Here is a 25,693-nt window from a genome sequence, read left to right as displayed (position 1 = left end):
TTCATGTCTATGGGAGTCAGCTTTCCTGGGTAGGGCCTTGGGGAAGACTTGTATTGGCTGAACTAATCTCTTTCTCTCTGGCTGAACCAATCTCTATCTCTATCTCCCTCTTTTATTTTTAGAAAATAAGATATATAAAAGTACATAATAAAGTTTCCCACTCCTCATGAGTAACCACCTTCAATACAATTATGTATTTTAAACACATTGACTGCCACGCTAGAAAAAAAAATTTTTCCTTAGGGCCACGGTATTTTATTACAAAAATAGAATAAAAGCTTAGAAAACAAAATGATGCTTTCTAATTTAATGAAAAATTTGTTATTTTTTATTGTATTCTGTGTGTGAGTTATATGCAACTTGAAAAATAATTCACGCAGCTCCCAGGGTGAAGTGATGTGTATGTTTCATACACTTCACGAGGACTCGGGCTCAAAACTAGCGTGACTTAAATGCAACTCACATGGCAGTTAATGTGTTAAATAAAAATAAAATCATATTTATATTCTATAATTTTTTTCCCCTTGGCCATATATTGTGGGCATCCTTCATTGCTATATCAACATATGCAAACCCACTTCCCTTGTTTTAATAGCTAAATAGTTAGTAGTCTGTAACACCAATTTTGTTATTTTTTTTTTTGAGACACAGTCTCACTGTGTTGCCTGGGCTAGAGTGCCGTGGCGTCATCCTAGCTCACAGCAACCTCAAACTCCTGGGCTCAAGTGATCCTCCTGCCTCAGCCTCCCAAGTAGCTGGGACTACAGGCATGCGCCACCATGCCCGGCTAATTTTTTCTACATATTTTTAGTTGTCCAATTAATTTCTTTCTAATTTTAGTAGAGACGGGGTCTCGCTCTTGCTCAGGCTGGTCTTGAACTCCTGAGCTCGAACAATCCGCCCACCTTGGCCTCCCAGAGAGCTAGGATTACAGGCGTGAGCCACCGCGCCCGGCCCGTAACACCAATTTTAGATCTTTTGGTGGTTGCCATTTTTTACTATTATAAATAGAGCTGCAGTGAACTTCTGCATGCACATCACTAAATGTTTCCCAAGGTATTTCCATAAAAGGGAATTGAGGGGGTCAAAGAATATACAGGTTGAATAACCCTTATCCAAAATGCTTGGGACCAGAAATGTTTTGAATTTTGGATTATTTTTAGATTTTGGAATATTTGCATTATACCTTATTGAGGATCCCAAATCCAAAAATTCAAGATCCAGACTATTCCAGTGAGCATTTCCTTTGTGTCATATCAGCATTCAAAAATTTTTGAATTTTGGATTTTGGGATTTGGGATACTCAACCTGTATAAATTTTGAATTTTCATAAGTATTTGTCACTGCCTTTATTTGGGGCTGAATATCGAAGGATAAATAGGTGTGCATTAGATGGACAAGGCTAAAAGAAGGATAGTGGAGCTGGAGTTGTTCAAATTCAGGGAAGAACGTGTATAAATCCTTACCCATAATTTTAAAAGCTGGAGGTTTGAGAGGTGGGGCAGTTGAGAATCTTCTTAGACAAAATCCTCTGAAAGAGGGCCTCAAGAGTCTTGTAAGTAAAATATCAGCCAGTCCTGGGAGACCACACCAAGACTTGCTAAGTCATTCTTGCTGACATGTTAAAACCCTGAAGATAACTAATCTATGCTAAACTTGGACAGATACATTGGTTAATATGTGTATGAGTGTTTCGTAGTACAAGTAATTAACATCTCATTTGTTAATTGCCAAGAAGATAACATGCTGGAATTGTGAAGTGTTTTGTTCTCACAGTTATATTTCAGATTGTTTTACTGTGTTTAGGTCCAGTTGAATAAGAGATCTACTTACGTAAAAGGAAGTTGTTTAAAAGAAAAATGTGTGTTCTGTCATTGTTGAGGAGAAACAGTAGACCTTGTACTTCAAGTTTCCAAAGAAAATAAACAGACCCTTGCTGTCTGAGGGGATAGGCTCTAGCTTTTCATTTGATGGCATTATTTTAAATGAGCCAGTGTTATGCTGCAGCTTAACAGTTACATTAAGGTCTTCCACCTTTTTTCAGATCACCAATATAGTTAAATCACTGTAGTGATTTAATATACCACTGCTGTTACTGTAAAAATGTGGGCAACATTAATTTCTATTGTTTTTCTGGTAATACAACATGGATAACAGAAAATAATTGGTCAGAATTTTATAATTCACAAAGTTAGCTAGGCCACTTAGCCTAGGATAGTCCTATTTAACTAACCCGAAAAAATCTTTAAATTTGTTTCTCTGTAATTCAGAAACAATCTTTAGTCTATGTTTCATTTTTGTTTTTGAACAGCTGAGCTACAAAAGGAGCCTTTGTTGGTGAATGAATCACTAAATGTAAGTCACTGTAAGGTTTTGATTTTGTTGTTGTTGGGTTTTTTGTTTTATTTTGACTTTTGGAGAACAATTGGGGAGGAAACATCTAGTAGAAGGGTTTTCTGTACCTTTCTTTAAGAGCCAGGGGGCACTTAGCATGCTCTCCACTGAGTTCAGCATACTGACAGCAGCTTTTGCTTGCTCTTTTCCATGTTCATCTATATCCATTGACGAAGAAATCTGAACTCTATTTTTTATTACTCTAATCATTGTGGTGCTGTAAACAAACTAGATTTTAGTTTGAGAATTAAAGTTCACTTTATGTTTTTAGAAAGCTTTTCTGAAGATACTAAGCTGTAATTGCCATGTATATGTATTTTTTCCCAGATGTGGCTCTCATAATCCCTTTTGTGCTTGAAAGAGTTTTTTGTCTTAATGTATTTATAGGATACTTAATATCAACCAGGAGTGAACATTTTGTAAATTGCTGACAAATTTTCGGACAGCTGCATTCTTTCCAGTGCCCTTAGAGGAATTGGTATGCTGTCAGACACCTGTGGGATTAGAGTGCTTTACCTCACCAAAAACACGTCTTTTTTATAGCTAGAAACTCATACACAGTCTGCTGAATAAGAAAGAAGAGAAAAGCCCCTTTGGTGTGATTCCAGTTTGCCCTCCAAGAATTAAAAAGATCGTAACTGGGTGTGGGGGCACGGCCTGGAGTCCCACCTACTCGGGAGGCTGAAGCAAGAGGACTGACTGCTTGAGCCCAGGAGTTTGAGGCTAGTCCAGGCAGCGTGTCGAGACCTCTATCTCTAAAAGACAAAGAAATTTTAAATAAAACAAATCAAAAAAGAGTTAAAAAAATTCTAAATGGAGCTGAAGCCACAGAACCAGCTGGTGTGTGCTCCATCCTAACTCCTGTCTCATTCCCCAAGTCCCCAGCAGCTGCCTTTTCCCCAACTGAGCATAAACGTCCTTTCCAAATGTGCACAGAAGTTGTAGCTAGGACTTAGAATATTGTGGGGTATACTCTCCCGTCAGTTTAAAAAAAAAAAAAAAAAAAAACTAGAATTGACAAGACTTGCCAAACAGGAACTCTATGACAGAATCCTGTAGAATTTTTAAATAAAGAAGAAAGAAAATCATGCAGGATCTTTAGATGGGAAGAGAAATTCACAGAATTCAGAAAATTTATATTTCTCTTATTTCTTACTCTTTCTCCATAACTGTCTTAAAGACAAGGAGAATAAATACAGTTTAACAATCATCTGTGAAATTGAAACTTTTTCAAAAAGAAGCTGCTCTATGCTCTTGAGCTTTTGGGTGTAATTAAAAAGAACATGTACTCTGGTTCCCTTTGGCATTTGTACAAACAACCAGGTTATGTAAATTATCTTCTTTTTTTTCTTTTTTCTTTAAGCTTTTTGTAAGACTATGCATAAATAACCGTTTATATTGTATATTTAGGTTGAAAATTCAGGCTCTGAAACAAATGAAGAAATTCATAGCAAATCTTCTAACACAAGAGGTAAGTTAATGAATTTTATAGTAGTAATTTTAATATTAATTATAATTGCCATCTGTTGAGTGCCTTCTATGTGCCAGGCCCTGTGCCAATTACTTTACAAATTTTCTCTCATTTAATTCATTTAATCCAGTAAAGTGAATGTTAACAGCATCACATCTGTGGTGGAAAGTGAGACTTCAAGAGGTTGGGTGAATCTGGGCCATACAGCTTATAAGTGGTCCCATCCCTTAAATAGCTACTAGAATTGTGCCATTAACCTCACAGTGGACTCAGTCCAACATGAGTACAAAATACATAGTCCCCTGTGGTTTTTATACTCGTCTGTAACTTGTGTTAACTTCTGACAGGCAGTGTCAGGATGGTAGCAGATCAGGAATATCTCATTATTTGAGTCTTACCCCAGGGGTCAGTTCTGGTGACCATGCAACCTGTGCGGGCTGCCAACTCCAGAAGGATAATTCTCCTCTCAAACAGAAGGGAGAATTTTGTTGCTACCTACTAATTCTTTTGATTCCCTATTCCAAGAATGAAGAAAGATGTTCTGTTCCTGTATGTAGTTATTTTTATAACATTACACCATATTTCAAACAGAAACAAAGCAATGATAATTATAAACACCCATGTACCCATCACCTAGTTTTGTCATATCTTAAAAGTTTAGTATATTTGCTTCATGTGTTTTTTTAAAAAAGTTACAGATACAGTTGAAACCCCATTTACCCCTACCCAATCCCAGTCTTTTTCCCTTTTATCCCACTACAAAAGGAATCGCTGTTCTGCTTGATATATATAGTTCCATAAACAGTATGTAACATATTGCCTGCTTTAGGTAAGTGGTCTCACATTATATAGACCATCTCCACCTTATTTGCTCAGTCAGTAATATATTCTGAGATTTGGTCCTATTGATTGGTGTAACTCTATTTATAACTCTGTTTTAATTTCTATTCCATTATGTGACTGTACCACAGTTGTTATTTTTTGTTTCTTTTATTGGTGCATATTTAGGTTTTCTGCAATTTTTCCCAATTACAAAAAGTACTACTATGTATGCTCTTGTAGCTGTTTCCCAGTGCATATGTAGTGTATCTGTATGTCTAGGTGTGGAATTGCTCAGTGATAAGCAGTTCTTTAACTTTACTGAGTGTGCCATATTGACCCCAAGTAGTATACCAGTTGTCACTCCATACCACCTCTAGTATTTGGTATTGTTACACTGGTGAATGTTTGCTAATGTGATTACTATGAAAATTGTTGTCATTGACACTTCTTAATACAATATTGCTACATGAACTGAGGGGAAAGGGCCTTGAAGTCTGCTGTGTGAAGTCCAGTGGTGTGACCCTAGCCATGTTACTTCCCTCCTTGAACCCCATTTATTCACATCTAAAAACGGAAAAAGTAGAACTTAACTGACAGTGTTGTTGGAAGAATCCCATCATAAATCATTTGCAAACTACCTACTGCAGTGCTTCATACATAACTGGTACTCAATAAAATTACTAATCCAGTTTTCTTCCCCCCTCCACACACACCTAAAATAAGCTTTGGAATAGAAAAATATTTAAGATTTTTTTCCTTTTTGTATTTACTACTCAGAGGTATCCAGTGGTCAAAAAGACGATGTGGAAGCTATAAGAGGTCACAATATTGAAGCAAATCCTAAACAGGTGCGTTTTTATGAAGAACTCAAACATTTCATGTTTTATATATAATATTTTCACCTGTACAAAGAAAGGCTTTAGAAAGGCTTTACTTCTCTGTATATATTATATTAAATAATTAAATGGATATACTAAGAATTCTGCATGTCATTTTTACCTGTTTATGCTCTTGTAATGTTTAGGTAATTCGGCAGGTCCCAGGATTATTTGGAAGTTTCTGTTGTACAGTCAGAATTTTTTTTATGTATTACTTTTGATCAACCGTAAGAAGCCCATCTTTAATGGGCCACTAAAAGAGTAGAAAAACACTACCAATTAAATTACAACATGCCATTGGTTATAAGATATAACTTGACTTCAAGGATTATAAAATGAGAAATAGTTGTTTAAAAACATGTGTTTTTAAATTGTTAAAATACAGTATGTAACCAGAAACAGATTTGAATGTTTTGTATGAATTTACATTCAAATCCAAAAAAAAAGACTCAAGCTTACAAAATTAGCCTAATCTAAACCTAGATGCCAAAGTGTTATTCTAGATTTCTGTAAAATTTATATATCAATTTTTTCCAAAGGCTAGAAGCTAATGTAGTGTGCCCGCATTTCAGTTGGTTTGGGTTCAGATTCTATTTCCTTTAATGTAGTCATTTTTAATTCCAGGTCGAGGAGGAAGAAAGGCATATGCCTAAACGAAAAAGAAAGCAGCATTATCCTTCTTCAGAAGATGAACTGGGTATTTAGAATATATATGTTTCTGTTTTAGACATATTTGAAAATCATATTTTTTATGTCCCAAAGTGTGGGCCAATAACATGGAGAATTCTTGAGGGTAGTAACTATTTACTTCACAACTCTTGAGGCTATTTGGTTTCTAAACTGGCATGACACCTCCAGGGTCTTTTCTGGACCTCGATCTAGAAACTAGATTGTTTCCTGTGGAAGACCCAACCCCTGGAACTCACACAAACCCTGGCTCCTTCTGTAACATGGGCCTGGGGCCCAGCCAGGTGCCCCACTGAATTCTGTATTTTATTTCATATGCAAATGCCCAGCAGAGCTAGTGAAGCACTTTAGTCAAGGTGCATCTAATACCCCTTCTGTGCTCCATGCTGTTGATTTTCTCATGGTCATAACAGTGCCATCCCGTAGAATGTTCTGTAGTGATGAGAATGTTCTATATCTATTTTGTCTAGTAGAGTAGCTACCAGCCAGCTGTGGCTGTTGAGCACTTGACTGTATGGTCAGTATGAATGAAAGACTGAATTTTTAATTGTATTTCATTTTAATTATTTTAAGTTTCAATAGGCACATGGGGCTAGTGACTACCATATTAGACATTGCAGGAACCTTTAATACCTGACACAAAGTAGAAATTCAATAAATACTTAATGAATGAATATATGAGAAAGAATGGAGAATTAAATACTTTCCTTCTTTGGTTAGAAACGTGATGATTTTATAATAATTATTGAGTTCATACTGTATTCAGACACTATCCATGGTACATTATATGTACATTCCCTTTTAATCTTCACAATAACCCTCTGAGTTAGGTATTGTCACCATTTTATACATAAAAAAAATTAAGGTTCTGAGAAATTATGGCTTTACCTTACTTACCAAGTAAATCTGATTCCAAAGCCCATCACCAAGTTGTGCCCCTTAGTTGGTAACTTATTCAGGAAGTTGAAGTTGAAGTACATGGGGGAACTCTGAATGCACTAAGACTTCTCCATAGAACCTGCTACTTTATTGATAACCATGTGAGCATCTGAGGATCTTTTATTCTGTTTTATATTTTTGACTTTGCCAGGGCCAAAAGCTAGTGTTCAGTGCTTAAATCACATGACATTATAAATACATTTAGAAAAACTTTTGGCTTCACTGTATCGCAGGCCTCAGAAAGAAGGCTCAAACTGTCTTAAAATAGAACTATGCATTTCATTTTTCATTTAGCTTTTATTTTTTTGTGATTCTGTCCAAACTGATTTACAGATGATAATCCAGATGTCCTGGATTCCAGAATAGAAACAGCACAGAGGCAGTGTTCTGAAACTGAGCCACATGACACAAAGGTATTTTTTCCACGTATTAATTTTAAGTTTTGAGGGTAAACCTAATTGTATCATTGTGAATACTTATTTGTTTTCCATTTTAGTATCTCTGTTGGTATATTCTAATAATAATCACTTTATTATAAAAGGTGTATATTTTCTAGTCTCCCTCCCATAAAATCAAATGTTATACTTTATAATTCTTAAACTGCAAGACTGTATTAATATCACAGTTTAAATATAATCATTGCTTAGGTTTTTGTTCAGTAGTATTATTGAGTTCTTAAGGTTTCTAGATGCTGTCTTCCAAAGTGTAACGTGCTTTATCCTAGATATACTTGCACCAAAATATTGAAATACAGTGATAATATTACTTTAAAATTTTAATAGTCTACCTTCTCTCTAGCTTTCCTCCTACCCCTCAAATATAGGTAGTCCAAGGATTTGCCTCCCTCCTCGGCTTTTTTCCTGTGGTCTTATTTTTGTCATATGACTGAGGGAAGCAGCTCACAAATTTTTCTTTCTGCCCTGTGCTCTCTTTTGTTGCAGGCCCAGATTTCCCCATTTCCTACTAACTAGATAACCTATTCTTGAGTGTTCTTCCATTTCTGAGACTCAATACTATAAAACTTCTCATTGTCTATCAGACTAATGCTATCTCCTCCTTCTTTCTCTTTCTCTTATTAATTTTTTTCTACCTTGTTCCAAAAGTATTTAAGTCAGCTTACAAAAATATTTGAACTGACTTCCAGCTCACTGAAACCAGTTGAGTCTCTTTTCCCACAATAACCAATGAGCTAAATAAAAAGTGGGGAAAGACTTAACAACCAAAGAGGGAAAGTGGCATATCATCAGGAATTTCAATTGGTTGTGGCCAAGGAAAGAAACAAGCTTTTAACCCATCCCTTACTCTGCCCTGTCCAGAACAAAAAATTTTATTTTCATTAAGAAATTTTATACACAAATAATATTTTCAGTATTATAAAAGAATCTTTTCTTGCATGGAAACCTGTCTGCAATAGCATTTATTTAATATCACATTTTATGTTAATGGTAATTTTTGGACAGTAGGTAAGGAGTGAGTTTATCACTTCTACTGTAGTTTTCTGTATAATAAGCATGTATCACTTTTTAAAAGCAATAAAGGGATTATTCTAAAATGTGTATGGCAAGACTGAAAGACCAAAATTGAGTAGTGGTAAAATCCAGGCACTGGAAAAATAAAAGCAGGGCGTAAAAAGCGAGCTGTATGTATATCATCAGGATCTGATTAAGTGCATATGGGACTAAAGTTGGCTCTGAAAGAATCAGCTCAAAAACATAAATGCAGTTCATCCAGTGGTTTGAAAACGTTTGGGCAGTGCGTCTTTCAGTCTACCAAGTGAAATAGATAAAAGTGTAGATGTTTTGGCTGAAACAAGGGAGGGGGACCCCAAAACTCCTGCCTGCTTTCAAACCTGCTCCACCCCTCAAAACACACATACACATCCCCTCCTACATTTAGCACTTGAAGAGGTTCTGAGCTGAAAAATCACAGCCCAGCATGAGCCTCAGTGTCAAGGTCAGAACAAATGCTCTTTGGCACTGCCAAATGGATCGACCTTACAACCTCTAAAGCGGTAACCTCCCAAATTGGGCATAGGACGAGCCATTGAGGTGTGAGAAGAAGTCGTAGAACCACTGTTTATATCTGCCTTTTATCTAAAAATTTAAAAAATTAAGCTCTACTAATGGTTAGTATGTAGATTGGCCCTGGTGCTCTCACTGAAAGTGAGCTCACCTCTGACATCACGTCTCCTAATTGCATATCTCAGTCCTGGTCACATAGTCCTGGTCACATATTTTCGGGGTACCTTAAGTAAAGCTGGGAGTCCCACAGCACAGAAGACTTGAAAACGACCCCCTCACTCATTTGTTCACTTCCAGGTTTTTATGATATAATAGTTTACAGACGCTTAATTAAATGATTTTGCAGAGTCTCTTAACTTAGTTTTAATTGACCCTTCGAAAACAGATACTGGCTTAAGATTCTTGCAAAAAAAAAAATCGTAAGACAAAGGTAATATTTATAATGTAGGTGCAAACAAATATTAATAATGAGAGAAATGACTGAGCTGACTAGGAAGTTACAGAAGCTCTTTGTCATCCTCTATACTTAGTAAAAAGAAGGAAGATCTAACCATATCTGAATGAAGTAGCTGAAAAACTTCAAATTTTAAGACTGTGTGAAATGTTGATATGTGGATATATTTGCTTTTATGTCCACCCCCCTTCAAATCCCTGAAAGGCTACAGCAGAAACCCAGTGACATTGAATACCTGTGAGAAGGGGAGTGGGGGGTGGGGACATTTCATTTTAGACCATTTTGAACTAGGAGAATATATATCTATTCAAAAATAAATTAAAAATAATAGAAATGAGGATTATAATTTTTTATAATGGGCCACCAAAGAAATAAGTAAAATTTAAAAATAAGAGGATTTATAATTATAATAGGCCATTAAAAAGTAAAATTAAAACTTTATTTTGTCTTGTTCTCATCCTACTTTATGTGGTTTTTTATATACTATATTAGTATTTCATGCTCAAAAGTTTTGTGACTAAGGGTGAATAATTTAATAGTTGAGAGATTCACTGTTCCACATCAGCCCATCTGGATACCCAGAAATTCTGTCACGATTTACCCCTTCTCCCCAATTCCTCCCCTTCACGACTCCACAAAGAAAAACATCTGTTTTCAGTATCTGTCAGTTCTTCTTTGGAATTTCTCTCAAAAAGACAAAATCTAGGCTGAGGGAAAAGAAGAATAATTTCCATTTTGCAGGAAAATAAAATGGCCATGCTATTTTTATAGTTGAACCGTACGTGATTTTCTACCTTGAGAATTTTTTTTTTTTTTAATAATCTCACTAGCAGCAATAATAGTTACTTTTTAAGAGACATTTCCCAACAAATTATTCTATAATAAAAGATAGCTAGGAAATTGTTTTTGAAATAGAAAGGAAAGCTTTGGGGAGGGTAAATGGAGGCAGGGTTGAGTTTGAAAAGGAAGCTTCTTGTCTTGTTCAACTTCTCTGTAGGAAGAGAACTCTGGAGATTTAGAAGAATTATCTAAAACAAGTTCAAAGACAAACAGCGCCGTTTCAAGGGCCATGGAAGAAAAAGGTGAGTAAAACATCTACTGAGCCTTCAAAGCAGTCGGCATCATTCACCGTGCTTCACCAGCTGAAACTTATGTATTGCTCCTGCTGTGTAAAATAGTACCTCATGCTTAAGATGAATAGGGCTTGGGAATCATTTTTAATTTGGATCCTACTCTACCCAAAGTGTACTGCTTTTCAGTTAACCAAACTCAGGCTTATTTATTTTGATGGTGGAAGAATGAAAATAGAGTATGTGTCCATGTGTGGCTGTGACTGTGCAGGTCACCTGGGTACCGTGTCTTCGCGGTGAGGGCTGACCATGGTCACCAGCAGTGAACTGAGCTCTGCCTTTTCTGCAGATGAATACAGCAGCAGCGAAGCTACTGGCGAAAAGGCAGAGCAGAATGACGATGACAATATAAAATGTCAAGAGGTGAGAAATGTTTTTCATATTTATTTGTTCAGAATTATTTAAGTACTAAAACCAAATTAAATGTGTTAAATACTGTTACTTAAAGTTTTTCTTAAGTATTTTTGAAAGAGTTTTTGGTTTTTTGGGTTTTTTTTTAGTGCACTGGGACACCATTTCATACAGTGCATTTTATCAGTGTCATTATGATTAATTTTGTTCTTTTTATCTTTGTTTCATAAAATCATTTGTATGGGACCTACTTATGTCACGGCCAGGTAGGATCAGCCCAACACTCTACATCAGTAGCGATGTCGGGTTCCTGGCCTTGCAGCTCAGCACTACCAGGCCAGGCACCAAGACAGATCAGCAAACAGGAGGCTGCCTGAGCCGTGGAGTCCAGCCAGGATGAAATGGGAGCAGCAAGCAGGTGTGCAGGAAGCGTGCAGGAGTACCTGAGGGGACCCAGTTTCGTAAGACAAGGTCATAGATTCCTGTGATACTGCAGGAGCAGATAGACCATCTCAGCTCTGCCCACTCTAGGCCCATTTGGATTTGCAGAGAGCCCCAAACTGAGTCCTATAAACCAAGCGTTTACATTATGCACTAGTCAGAACTTCTAGATAACCATTGCCAAGTTTGCCGATATTTTGTTTGTTTGTTTGTCATACTTCTGTATGATAAATTCAATGAACTCCTTTATTATTTATAAGGGATAACATTTGGTTGCAAGTAACTTGGACTAAATCCCAATTTAAGTTTACATACATATTTATTAAAGGAGTTAAAGGTAACATTGAGCACTTAACTTTCATTACTTCACAACTCATTATCTCATAATCCTCACAACTCCATGAATTCATATGACAGTTATCAGTATTTATCAGGCAAAGGAACTGCAGTGAGTGAAATAAACACTAAGCCCAAGGTCACATATTTTTTAAGTGACAAAGCTGGGATTTGAGCCCTCTTAGGAAGGAACTCTAAATCTCATTTTGAGAAAACAATCTATTTGTATAATAGAGGATAAAATAATTTTTTATTTTTTTTCATTTTCCTCTTAGGAAGATCAGCCGATAATTATTAAAAGGAAAAGAGGAAGACCTCGCAAATACCCTGCAGAAACAGCATTAAAAATAAGTAGGTGTTTGGTGTGTTTTCAGTTCCACACACAAGAAATTTTGAAACTGATTTTCTAAGTGAGATTTTTTTTTTTTTTTTTTTTAGAAGAAGATGACTCCAAAACAGATACTGGCATTGTCACTGTAAGTAATTGCAAAAGATGACAACTCGAAATATTTGCTCTTGATCTGGAAAGGATATACTACACTATCTAGCATTTTGAACTACATTATTTTTAAGTATTTGTAAAGCTTTAAAAGTCTTTCTTAAGTAAAACATTGAGTAATCATTCAAATATTTTGATTAATAGTATCTTCATATAAACAGAATTATATTAGTTGTTCAGTCTCATTCCATCCTCACTTATGAGTTTGATTATTTAAAAATTATCTAGGGACTTACCTTCTTGTGGTCACCCTTGGTTAAAATATAGAAATTAGCTGTTTTATGTGATTTGGAGGACAGCAGCTTGTTTATGAAGACCCCTGAGGTGTCTTGCCATCTTAATACTTTTTCTATGGAATTCTTTTTGTACTAAAATATACACTGATTTCAGTGCAGGAAAATCCTCAGTGATATTTTATCCTTTTGAACATTCTTTATCTTTGACCCCGAAGTATATGCCCATTGAAATCATTGTATCAAGATTTCATTGGCATGCATTTCAGTGACAGCATTATAAGGAGGACAGAGTTATGTCCACTGACCTTACAAAAGCACGTGGGATTCAAGCCTCAGCTTTGCCACTTACTAGCGAGACCTGTGTGTTGGGGCCAGTCATGTGACCCTGGACCCTGGGGAGACTCAGTTTCTTTGGTATAATGATACCTTTGTACTTATTTCATAGAATTATTACAAGACAACAAAACTGGAGAACTACATGTGAACTACATGTCAACGCATTTCCCAGCATGTAAAGTGGTTTGCGTTAAGGAGCATTAATAACAACATGGCCACACTGCATTGCCTCTAGTGCTTACTCTCCAGCGCCCAGGAGGGTGGTTGGGCAAGAGGCCTGTTGGAAAGACTGTATTCAGAAGCATAAGCATCCACATTTGCTAGGTACACTTAATGAACTACAGAAAATAGATCCCAAATAATTCTGCCTCCCTAAAATAGAGATCCCAAAACTACTTTATATTATTGATTGCATTTCTATGTGATGATAATAAACTGCCAATTTCGATTTTTTATTTGTTTGTTTAAACTTAGGTAGAACAATCTCCACCTAGTAGCAAACTGAAAATAATGCAAACAGGTATGTCCCTACAGCATTCTTCAGTGTATGAGCTGAGGAAGGGGCTGGGGAGGCTGGCTGTTGGAGAAGGTTTTAGACGTTGTTCTGTTTCTCATTGAAATGGGTGGCCTCCTTGGTAAAAACTGTTGTCTTTGCAACCATGAGAGACTATACTTATTGGTTCACAGAGCCCAGGACTCAAGAGGTGCAATTGTTTTGAGTATTTTTATCTTCATTCCCAGGGGAAAAAAATTCCAAAATGTTGATAATAATTAGCTCTGGATGGTAGAATAACGGGAGCATTCCAGATTATTTATTACTGTTGTATGCATTTTCCAGATTTTTTACCATGTATGTATATTAATTTCACCATTTAAAATGTTTTACATAAAAGCAAGAAGAGCCACTAGTGAGTTTTAAAGGATTGATATAAGCCAAAAAGATGAATGGAACACCTGTTTTGTATTAAATAAATAGCATGGTTAGATTAGGAAAGTACATATTCTCATCAGCAAGATAAAGCAAATATATGATTTTTTCTACATTACCTGAGTGTAATATTGTGATCATACATCAGTTTTTCTTGTCTCTTGGCAAATTAAGGTTTGTTTTATTTTAAAAAGTGAGAGGAAATTCTGCATGTGAGGTTGTTAACTAGATTTTATTGATAATTATATGATTTTTTAAAGACTATACAACAAGAAATCTTTATAACTTCAGTGCCCTTTAAAGACTCCAATTTAATCTGTGTGATTATCTTTTGGGGTCAGTATTTGACAGTAGTTTTCTAAATGTGAGTAATGATGACCAGGCTTCTTTGTCAGCCTATTGGGTTAACTTTTCCGTCTTCATTAGTATATTGAACTTGCAGAAAAAAGCAGCTACTACAGTCTTCATCACTAATAAGAAGTACCTTTGAGTTTTTTAGTATCTAATAAACATTCTCATAATATTAGCTTCAAATAGTACATTGAACTAATCTTTATTTTTCTTACCAAGATATATTTTGAGAAAGTTATAACATCTACAGAAAGCAAATACATAAAGAATACGATACACAATCTACAAGCAGGCTTATAATATGTACTTTTTTAGTAGCCATGATTTATGTGTTTGGAGTCAAAAGAATTCCGACTATCACTGTACTTGTTAGTAATGTGACTCTGAACAAATTATGTAAATCAAGTTAATCCTGAGTTTTCCAAACTATGAACTGAGATTGTAATACTTAATACAGCTACAACGAGCTTTAAAAGTACAGGTCGAGTGTCCCTTATCCAAAATGCTTGGGACTGGAAGTATTTCGGATTTCAGGTTTTTTCAGATTTTGGAATATTTGCATTTACCAGTTTAGCATCCCTAATCCAAAAATCGGATGAGCATTTCCTTTGAGTGTTAAATCAGCACTCAGACAGCTTTGAATTTTAGGGCATTCTGGATTTCTGATTTTTGGATTAGGGATGCTCAACCTGTGTATCTTCCTGACTTGCAGTTAACCGGTGTGTCTCGTGGGCTCCCTCCACCACCTTTCCTCCGCCCTTCCTGGGATGAGAACATTTAAACTGAAAAGACCATAAAGGTGGTCTAACTCAACTCCTTATCTTACAAATGAAAAAACTCAGGGAGTTTAAATAATTTGCCCAGATCACAAAGCTTATTTGTTGCAAGTCTGAAATGAAAACTTCTATTTCTGACTTGTATTCTGATGTGCCCTCTGCTAGGTATTCTGATTCCATCTTTGCTTGACTGATAGAAAATAATGGTAAATTGTATAACAAAGCATTAATTAGCACTGGTACATTGACAGACAAGCCAGACTGTTAAAATTTAATTTTATAGTAATAAAGTATGAATACGATTTCCCTTTTTCTTAAAGATGAGTCCAATAAAGAGACAGCTAACCTGCAAGAAAGAAGTATAAGCAATGTAAGTGTTACTTTTCTTATCGAGGTTTGTCCTTGAGAAATAAACTTAATAAATGCTCAGTTGTCCACCCTTTCAACTTTAATTTTATTGTTTCTAGGATGATGGTGAAGAAAAAATAGTAGCAAGTATACGTCGGAGAGGGAGAAAGCCTAAACGTTCACTCACTCTATCAGATGATGCTGGTATGTTTCTAGCAGATTTTTAATTACAGAGTCTTATTATTGCAAAAATCACCTTTTTAAGAGTTTTTCTTTGGATGAGGAAAAATCCAGTGGAATACGCTAGTATTAATATTACATAAATATGTGTGAAATAGCTCTAATCCTGTGTCAGAAATGGTACATCCCAGATGCTTTTCTGAGTACATGTGAATTTTTCATGAATGCTGGCTGTGAACTGCCTAAGTAAACTATCCCAAATGTGTTTGAGATTAAGTTAAACAGTTGTGAATTGCAAGTGCTGAAACAAAAAGGAAGTGGAAAACCACTTCTCTGCCTCCAAGTCCCTAATATCCTAAGTTCCAAACTCCATGACTCCTTTGGAGTGTCTTTGGGAATTGTATAATCCAGGTGTTACCCTTCTATTTGAACAGAATCCTCAGAACCAGAAAGAAAACGCCAGAAATCAGTATCTGAAGCAGCTGAGGACAAGAAAGACCAGGAGTCCGATGAGGAAGAGGAAGAAGAGGAAGAGGATGAGCCCTCCGGAGCCACCACGAGATCCACCACCAGATCAGAGGCTCAGAGGTAATGGGGCCACACAGGGCCGCTGAAGACCTTCACCAGCTTCTCCATCGGAAAAGAGGCTTTGGGCTTCATGGGATTCTCTTTGAACTGAATTGCTCATGCCACATGGAAAGTTCTTCCCTTTGGTTTTATCTTCAATAGAGGCCACATGTTCTTAGCCCTCTGCCATTCTGATTCTTCTTGGAGAACCCATTTTCTGTCTCAAATCATTTTGGGGGATCAGTTCAGAGTCTTTACCAGGTTCTAAATGACTGTGTGGTAGACCCCATTCAATTCTTTTACACATATTTTTTGAGCATCTGTTATGTCTCAGACATTGCGTTGAGCACTGTGAGTGAATACAGAGCTACACAAAACACAGTCCCTGCTCTCAGCATGCTTCACTCCAGTGAGCGGGAGAAACCAGGCCACACACGACTGTCGTCACATGCATCTCACCAGTGATATGTGATAGGTTGATCAGAGGAAATTGCCCAGATTTGACTATTTTGATTTACATAATTTCTTATACTTTCCCAAGCATATTCTCTCAAACCCTAGTAGAGCCAGAAGCCTCTGGGGAAAAGAGTACCATGTCAAATGAGCTTGGGAATGCCAGTGAATCCCCCTTCTTGTCTGTCACAATGTTCATTAAAATTATTAAGGGTTTGGCAAAGTCCAAAAGGAAAGAAACCTATTTAACTCTATTTAAGCGGGCATTATCTACTTACCGTACCCCCTTTCCTGTCATCAGCCTGTGTCATTACACCTGTTAACATATCCAGTGTTCCTTTCCCAATAGCACATTTTGAGAAATGCTACATAAACATGTAGTGTCGTCCTAATGGTTAATAACTTTTTCCAAAGTGAGAATAGTTTCCATTTTTAATGTGATCTACAAGTTGTTAATCTTGATATCACCTTATATAATTTCATTATCAAAGATTAATCAAAAAAGTTCAGGAACATTTCAAAAGTACCACTTATTAACACTATAACATAAAAATGATGTTTTATATTTACATAAAGACTTAAAGTCAACAAATTTCTAATTCCTCCAGACTTACACATTATTAGGCATTCATGCCATGGTTTGATTTCTCAAAGACTCCAGGAGATCACAGGCTAAAGGTAAGGTAGTCTCATATTTGTTTATGTGTGGCAGCTCAGATAAGTAGAAGTCACAGAATTAAGATAGGGAGTCTAGGGGTGCTGGGGCCCAGCACCCCTGCATTTGGTACAGCACATTCCACCAGTACCACCACCTCCCTCCTAAACAGTTGTGGGAAGATCGTCCAGTACAGTGGGGCTCAACTCAGAAAGTTCCATAGGCCTTCTAGCTATCTTCAAGTGAGTGTCTAGAAATAGCTCTCAGCTTTGCCTTTTAAAAATTCATTAAAAATGAATCCTGTTTGATTTATATAGTGCTATAATCACCTGGATTATTGATGCTCTTCCTTAATAGTACTTTAGGAACATTTGATTTACAAATGTATTCTCTTCTCTTTAGTTTAGACTCCTAGACTCCTTGACATTGATTAATTGGTCTCAGGGTTCTGGTGTCTTCATTATTTTACAGATTCTCTGGGTTGGATGGGCTCTCAGTGGTCATCTAGTGCTCCTAGCCAGCCCATCAATGCTCAAATCACTGTACCAACAGCTCCTCTGAAATGATCTTCTTGCTTTTGCATGTACCTCCATGACAGGGAAAAACCACCTTTGCCTTGGCATCCTCTTCCTTATGTTCAGTAGAAGCTGGCCTCCCTGTAGCTTCTACTCTTGGTTCTAGTTCTACTTTTGGGGCCTTCTGTATACTTTTCCCTTAAATATCTGAGACCAGCTTCTAGGTCTCTTGCTTTGAGCCTCCTCATCATCCCTGTTTGTTCTCCTCAGTTTATCTATATCCTCTTTAAGAAGTGGGTATTCTATACCAAGTGTGGGCTATTAATTCCAGAAGAGGGTTGTCCCACCTTATTTTCTGGATACTGTTCTTCAAAATGTATCCACATCACTGAATTGCCTCAAATTGAGCCATACACCAGCTAAATAAGTCCTTTTTAAAAAGATATTTTACTGGTAAGTCAGATCTTTCCTTATCTTGCTCTTGTGCAGTTGACTATTTGGGCCTTAACATTTAGCTCAGTGTCATGAGTTGTACTTTCATTACTCTTGGCCCCTTATCCTACTCTGTGGAGCCTTTTTAGGATCTTTATTTTGTTAGCCAATATATTTTCTATTTTTCACAGATTCCTCTTCTTCTAAATCATGATAAAATACCATGCAAAGTAAGAGCAAGGATAGAGTCATGCAAGCAGAGTTAGTCATGGGTGACATTAAGATCTACTTATTAGCAATGGTCAAGAAAGAAAACCATTATCCTGCTTTTAGTCCCCATTGTTCTGACTTCCCCATGAGGAATCTCATCCTTTCTAAATAGTCCCAGGGACTGGAGGATTCAGTGCTACCATTGTCCAGTTTTTCTATAATCTGTTTCAGAAAGCATCATAGCAAGCCATCTGCACGTGCAACATCCAAACTTGGCAGCCCAGAAACAGTTTCTCCTAGAAATCGCCAAAAATTAGCAAAAGAGAAGTTACCTACCAGCGAAAAAGTTAGTAAATCTCCCCCATTAGGAAGGTAAGTCCCTGCTTACACTTCAAGTCATTTTAACTCCCTCAGACTAATTTTGGTACAGTAATGCTTTCTTCCTAATTTCCTTTAAGATTTCTTTCTCACCAAATAACTGTCTTTGGGGATCATCGGTTTCCAAGACGAATAGGAAGGGCTGCAGAAGATGTCTCTGTGGCCCCGCCAGTCTGGCCTTGCCGCAGGGACCTGCCACACAGGCTTGTCCTTGACACCTGTGGGCCTTATCTGCTGACTCCCATCCACCAAAACCAAAGGCAAGGCAGTGTGGTAAAGCCTTTAACAGCCCGGAATCCTCTGTTACAGCCAGGGCATTGGAGAGGTGCTGAGGTAGCAAAGGAAAGCACAGCCCCCACCAGCTCGCACCTGCCACTGCAGTCTGACTCGTCTTCCTGCTTGCCACTGGTGGTGCTGAGTCTTCCGTCCTTGCCTTTGCTTGTGCTAGTGAGGAGCGCCCTTGCCACCAGCCCCCCAGTAAGCCAGGCCCTTCCCATCCTTCAAGCCCCCCTTCTTCAGGACACCTTCCCCACCTGCTTCAGCCCCTTCTCATCTTTCCTTCCTGCTGCACTTTCAGCAGTCAAGATGCCACGTTCTGTTGGTTTCTGTATATTAGTTTTGTCTTTCCCTCAGAGCTGAAAGCTACTTCCTTGAGATTAGAAACTTGTCTTACTTTCTGTACACTATAGCATTCAAAAATAAAATACTCTTCACTATATACAAAAACTGTTTTGACATCTCTTATCACATTTTGATCTTCACAGCGTATTTTTAATGTATATATGCACTGTTATCCCCATGTTATAGAAAGGAAAGCAAACTATCCTCACTAAGTGCAATGTAGCATTTATCCTTATTTTGTATGTGAGGGGAAGAATCTCAGGAAGGATGCGTACTTCTCAAAATCAGATGTGCAGACCAATCACTTGAGACTCTTGTTAAAATGCAGATTCTGAGTCTGTAGGTCTAGGGTGGAGCCTGAGAGTCTGCATTTCCAACAAGCTCCCAGGTGACTTACAACAGCGCTGGTCAGACCACACCCTGGGTGAAATGGAAGGGCCTAGACAACCTACCAAGCTCACACAGCTAGGAAGAAGCAGTCTGACTCAAAAGCTTTTGCTCCTGCCACATGGCTTCCAGCACGATGCTATACACAGCAACTAGTCAGTGAAAAGGTGTTCACTGAGTGGCTGATGGCTTTCCGTGGACACAGTTTGAAATGGATTATTAACAAACACTGCTTTTAAGCCATTGTCAACACATGCAACAAGATAACATGCCAAAACCATATCATCTGCAACAATCTTTGACTCAATTTGAGTTTATTTACTTATGCTGTCAAAGGAACAATAAACAAAAGATGTCAGCATATCAATAAAGTCCCATTTCTCCATCTCCTGCAATTTCAGTTTTGTAAGTCTTTTAATTCATTGATATGACATTTACATTTACTGCTTGCTTGCTATGTGTTGGGCATTTTATTAAGCACTGGAGTTAGAAAAATGAATAAATTTCAGCAGCTGTCCTAGAAACGTCTTGTCTAATAGGAGAGATATATGTGTATAAGACTTTCAGACTTTTTCGACAGCAACTCAAGTAAGAATATATTTTGCAATACAACTAGCACTATTCACATTCCTGCTGCTATAACTGAAAGAAAAAATTCCGTGAGTGAAACTTAATAGATGTGATACCAGTGGTATTTTCTATTGTGTTCTATTAATATGATGTTTTAAAATAACTACCTGTAATCTGCAGTTTGAAAAAACACAATGGATAAATTACAGCGGTAAGTGTTGTAAAGATCCAAAGTGCCATGGGGTTTCCAAAGAAGCAGCAGCTTCCTCTTTGATGTGGAACGTTTCCCAGAGAAGTGACTTGTGAATTGGGGAGTGTTTCTTATTTTTAGAAACAAGGAAGTTGATCAGATGGGTGGTGTAGGGTAATTAAAAAAAAAAAAAAAATCACATGCCAAATCATGAAGATGTAAAAAGCCATTATACGTTTGGGAATGGAAAGACTTTGGCAGGACTGTAGTTGTGTGCTATGCTCTGGATGGCTTTATCCTGATAGTGTCAGAGACCCAAGAGGGACTTTGTATATCTCCAGAGCAAGGAACAAGATTAGAATTTCCAGCAAATAATTCTAATTGCAGACTGGGGAACAGGGATAGGCTGGTGACAGGAAGATTGGTTAGAATGCTCTTCTAAAATTTCTGTGCCTTTTCTAACATTGTCAGCTGTTTTCTGTAATACTGTAATGTGAAACATGACTTTGGACTTGATCAGACCTAGGTTGCAATCCTGCTGTGTTCTTGCTAGTTGTTTGAACTTGGAACAGTTTCTGTATTGGTAGGACTAGCCGTTCATTTCTTTGTTTTGTAGGGTGAAAGACTAGGGCCCAGAGAAGGAGGTTGACTTGATCAAGGTCAAGACCTAGAGTGTGATAGAGCTGGGACCAGAACACGGGCTTCCCACGTCCTTCTTCAGCACCTGTGTTTGTGTGTGAGGTTGCCAGCAAATAGTTAGCTCGAGCTCTTCAGTAGCTCCTTTTCACATATAAATGTTACTGGGACTTTCTCTTCTTAGCTGAAAAGTTCAAAACTCTTCCGTTTTTTAAGGAACTCCCAAATTGTTTGAAGCAGCTGCGTTTTTAATTGTCACCTTTGGCTTGACTTTTGTTTAATGCAGATCAAAGACACAGCTCTCCCCTTCTACCAAGCGCAAGAGAGAAGTCAGCCCTCCTGGGGCCCGGACAAGAGGCCAGCAGAGGGTGGAGGAAGCCCCTGTGAAAAAGGCGAAGCGATAATCCTTACCCCGGTGCCCCTGGCTTGTTGAGGAACACAGTGGAGAGAAAAGGGACGAGCCTCTGTGGCCATAGGCTTCTTTTTTTTTTTTTTAACCAGAAAAAGGATATGCATGTGCTGTCAGTTCCTAGGTGCAAGCTTTTTCTTGTTATGTTTTAAACAGCTTTATAAACTATTGTTCATAGAAGATACTATGTACATTTATTTCAGATAAAGGAAAATAAGTTTACTTTGTATCTGAACTCAAAACAAAGTAGTTGTATATTTTAACATTTGAAATTGGGATTTCCCAATGTGACACATCATTAATGCAAATCTTTCCAACTCATCAGACACCAGGCTGCCTACTGGTAATCTGTGTATAGTATATAAACGTGTAAAAATAGGTTGTATTTTACTCTATGTATGATGCTAATCAATGAACACTTTATTTATTTTACAGAGAAAACTTATCTGTGAACTTTACTATATATCTGTTTATTTTATTTTATTATTTTTTTTTTAATAAAAAAAGGTTTTAAATGCTATGCAGTCATTAGTAGAAAGGTTTTTAGGACTCTGCCTGCCCTGTAACTATCCGAATATGATCTGGCAGAAACTCTCGCATGTATTCAAGTAAAGTAGTTTAGCTAAAGAAAGGTTCTCCATTGCTTTTCTGTTCACAGTTGTGACTGTTTTTAAGAATGTAACCTGTTTTTAGATTATACTTGCATATGTAACTTTACTACCAGCCCCGCTGACGTGAGAGGTTCTGGTTCAGGTAAAGTTACATCCGGTCACCTGCAGCAGAAACCCCTCTGTTGATGTTCATTCCTCTCCTCTGTGCAATTCTGAAGCTTCTACCAATATTCTTTCCATATTGTCTTTTTCAGTGAAGAGAAATGCATTGAAGATTAGGTTAGTCCCGTCTATCCAGTTTCAGGATTTTATGTTGTTTTTATACACAGTTATTTCAGGATAGAAACTGGCTTTATTGCCAGGTGTTTTTTTAAACATGTTTTAACTCCCATATGAGCAAACTGTCCAACTTAAGTTTTTCATAAGATTAAACTTTTCTTAAGATCAAATTTGTCTCTTGCAATGATGTGATAAGTTGCCAAATAATTGAGATTATTTTAAAATGTTTTGTTCATATTCTTGTTTTATAATTAAAATTTACATTCAGTGTGTGTGGGATTTTTTTTTTTGACTCTTAATGTAAGGTGGATATTTCTGTCATTTTACATGGTTTCTTACTGAGATTTTATATATAAATTATAAAATGTTTCCCAAAACTTGAGTGGTAAGAATTTTTTTTCCGTGTTTTAAAATTTCTTCACATGAAAATCATTTCTTCTCTCTGTATAATTGGTCTTAGATATATTGTACCATTTTAAAAGTCAAATATGAGTCAGTGATGGCCTCTCTCAGTAGAACGGAACTTTGGATCCAGAAAGGACCTTAGTAACCAGGAACATGAGAGTTTATCATTTTTATTTATATGGATGAGTTTTAACCAAAGCTCAAAAATCTAAAGTGATTTGTCTAAAGGTCAGTCAAAGGCAGAAGCTGGACGAGGTTACAGGGCTCCCAGTTCCTTGAGTCACAGTCTTTGCACTGGTCGGTTTTCGATTGGTTCACCAGAAATGCATACCTGAAAACACACGCTCAGTGTGAAACCAGCGTTACTCAGTTTAGTAGCAGCTACTGTGGGCATGACCCTATAGGGACTGAGTAGTTGAGGTGTGAAGAAATACTGACTCTTAATAAAATTGGAACTAAATAGTGGAACTGCATAAAGAATTTTCTGGTGGGGAAATCAGCTGGACCCCTTAGTAACTTCCAGTGGTTCTGAAACTTAGGCAGAAAGAAGATACCACCCCGGAGGTGGTATTGGAAATAGGTGGGAGCAATTCTTGGTCATCACAATGAGTTGGTATTATTGGTATTTAGTAGAAGGAAGGAGGTCAGGAATGTGAAATGTCCTACTATTCACAGGACAGTCCACATCTCCAAAAAAAAATGTCCAGCCAAAATGCCAGTAGCTTCCACTAACCCACTGAGAAGCACGTGCAGACCATCTCCAAATTTGACATTTGCCTACTGCTGCCACCGCCTCAGTGCTTCTCCATGAGCTGCCTGAACAAAGCCCATCTGCTCTCCCCATCCCGGACCTGAGACGGGGCTGGGACAATCAAATAAGACTTAGTGAAGGTAGCAAAGCGTCCCGTGGCTGGGGGCAATGTGGTCCACAATGATGGTTAACTCATCAGTCAAAGAAGTCCACACCAACAGTCCTTCCCTCCCTACTCCAGGCTCCTCACGGTTATACCACTTGACTCTTACCCCCTTGCCTTAAATATTAATACCAAAACCTATTAAGGCTTGCCATCAACAGACCAATTAGGAATGGCCATCTGGTAACACTCCTCTTCCCAATGAGATCTCATGGCAAGTTGGTGGCAAAGTTGAGATTGAGCTATTGTCTTCTGACCCCTGAGCCAGGGTTCTTTCTACTAAAACCTGTGGGAGGGAGGCATTGATCTACCTTAGCAGCAAGCTCACTGCCCTTAGGACCATAATATAGTGGAACTTCGCTCCAAACATTTCTGTGACTGATAAAACCTAACTGGAGGTTGAGGGAGATGAGTCTAACTGGAAGAAATGCTGGAAAAGGTTTCCTTTCTTATTTTTTGTTTTGTTTCGATTTTTATTTATTGTTCATCCTATGTGCAAGAGCACCTTACATTTCCTAAAATTACTGCTTAGCCATCTTTGTATGATTAAATCTAGAACAACATGCTCTTCATAATACACTGACGCTTTTCTCAGGAGAAGAAAATAGTTTAATAGCCAGTATTTTTCCCACTGAATCTGCTGTGCTGAAAAAATACACATTTGTTGAGCTACTACTTATACCCAACACTAGCGACAAAAATGTGAACCCAAGTCTCGGACAACCACATGCAGCAAACAGCTGGGCTGCACCGAGGAGATTGGTGTCTGGTGGCAGAACACAGCACAGGGGAGAAATGACTTTCCTGAGACAAGCAGTTCAGAGGACTAACTCCTGGCAGACAAGGGGAGGAGTTTATTTTTAAAAGTATAAAATGGAGCTTCAAGGAAGGTTGGAACCTAGAGCACATTTTGGAAACCAAGGCACAGGGATGACTGGAGACGCTAACGGGCCATTTTTACCACCAGGCAATCTTTCAGAAACTTCCAGGGAAGAGACCTTTACAGACATTAGTAGCTTATCGATACATCTCTGTGTTACACAAAACTGCTAAGCTAGTTCCAACAGGTGCTTCCTCACACTACAGCCGTCCTGGAAATTAACAAATTGTGAGAGGAATCTGGTTAACTTAGTTTACCCAGAATTTTCCAAGGTTTTAAACCTTAGAATACCTGTTTCCTCCCCAACACACACACACATACACACACACACACACACACACACACACACGCAGAAGCTTAACATCCATGAAAACTGATGTTGCTCAGGAGTTTTATAAGAGCCTGCAAAAGAGTATCATACCCCCCATTTTATAGTCGGGAGAACTAAACCTCAGGTGGTTATAGAGCTTGCTTAAGACTAAACACATGTATCAAGCATGCGTAGGACTGGCACCAAGAGTCTCACTGAGCATTCCCTCCACTTCACCTTGCCACTGTCTACAGTGGATATAAGTGTGCTACAGTTTTAGTTGTATAAAATTAAAAATTAACAGTAAACAAAGAGGAAAAAAATCACTTGTAGTCCCATAAGTCAGATATTGTCACTGTTAACAATTGGATATGTGATTCTTCCAAGCTTTTTTCTGTTTACATATATTCAAAACCCACGTACTAAAATTCATCAGATCTAAGATGCTATTGGCTATAAAATGCACCATTACTTTATATACTGCTAGGAAAGAAAAAACCATAACACAAAAATTAAGGATAGTCTCAGTGCTATGCATGAATCGGTCATATCAGCTTGTTGCTTTGAAATGTGTTTCCTTAATTACAAGGGATTTGGTGATTTCTCCACTGTTAGCTGTGTAACTTGTCATGCATTAGGCGGTCCTTTGCACATATCTCAGGAACAAAATGTAACAGCATCACCTACATGTAG

At 37.6% G+C, this 25,693-nt stretch overlaps 1 protein-coding gene across 1 annotated transcript in view; it reads left to right on the top strand.

The window, feature by feature from the left end:
* Positions 1–21,954, top strand: part of BOD1L1 (biorientation of chromosomes in cell division 1-like 1) — a 54,320-nt gene extending 32,366 nt beyond the window's left edge. The window contains exons 12-25 of the mRNA XM_012638442.1: positions 2,312–2,355; positions 3,805–3,865; positions 5,465–5,535; positions 6,190–6,262; positions 7,525–7,604; positions 10,664–10,748; positions 11,086–11,159; positions 12,200–12,275; positions 12,363–12,400; positions 13,470–13,515; positions 15,371–15,420; positions 15,518–15,602; positions 16,013–16,166; positions 21,479–21,954. Of these exons, the coding sequence (XP_012493896.1) occupies positions 2,312–2,355; positions 3,805–3,865; positions 5,465–5,535; positions 6,190–6,262; positions 7,525–7,604; positions 10,664–10,748; positions 11,086–11,159; positions 12,200–12,275; positions 12,363–12,400; positions 13,470–13,515; positions 15,371–15,420; positions 15,518–15,602; positions 16,013–16,166; positions 21,479–21,596 (1,055 nt within the window). The 3' untranslated portion in view covers positions 21,597–21,954. The remainder of the gene's footprint in view (positions 1–2,311; positions 2,356–3,804; positions 3,866–5,464; positions 5,536–6,189; positions 6,263–7,524; positions 7,605–10,663; positions 10,749–11,085; positions 11,160–12,199; positions 12,276–12,362; positions 12,401–13,469; positions 13,516–15,370; positions 15,421–15,517; positions 15,603–16,012; positions 16,167–21,478) is intronic.
* Positions 21,955–25,693: the final 3,739 nt, after the last annotated feature.

Source organism: Propithecus coquereli, unplaced genomic scaffold (genome assembly GCF_000956105.1).
Source record: "Propithecus coquereli isolate 6110/MARCELLA unplaced genomic scaffold, Pcoq_1.0 Scaffold13, whole genome shotgun sequence".
Taxonomy (NCBI): Eukaryota; Metazoa; Chordata; class Mammalia; order Primates; family Indriidae; genus Propithecus; species Propithecus coquereli.
This window is presented reverse-complemented; position numbering and strand designations above follow the sequence as displayed.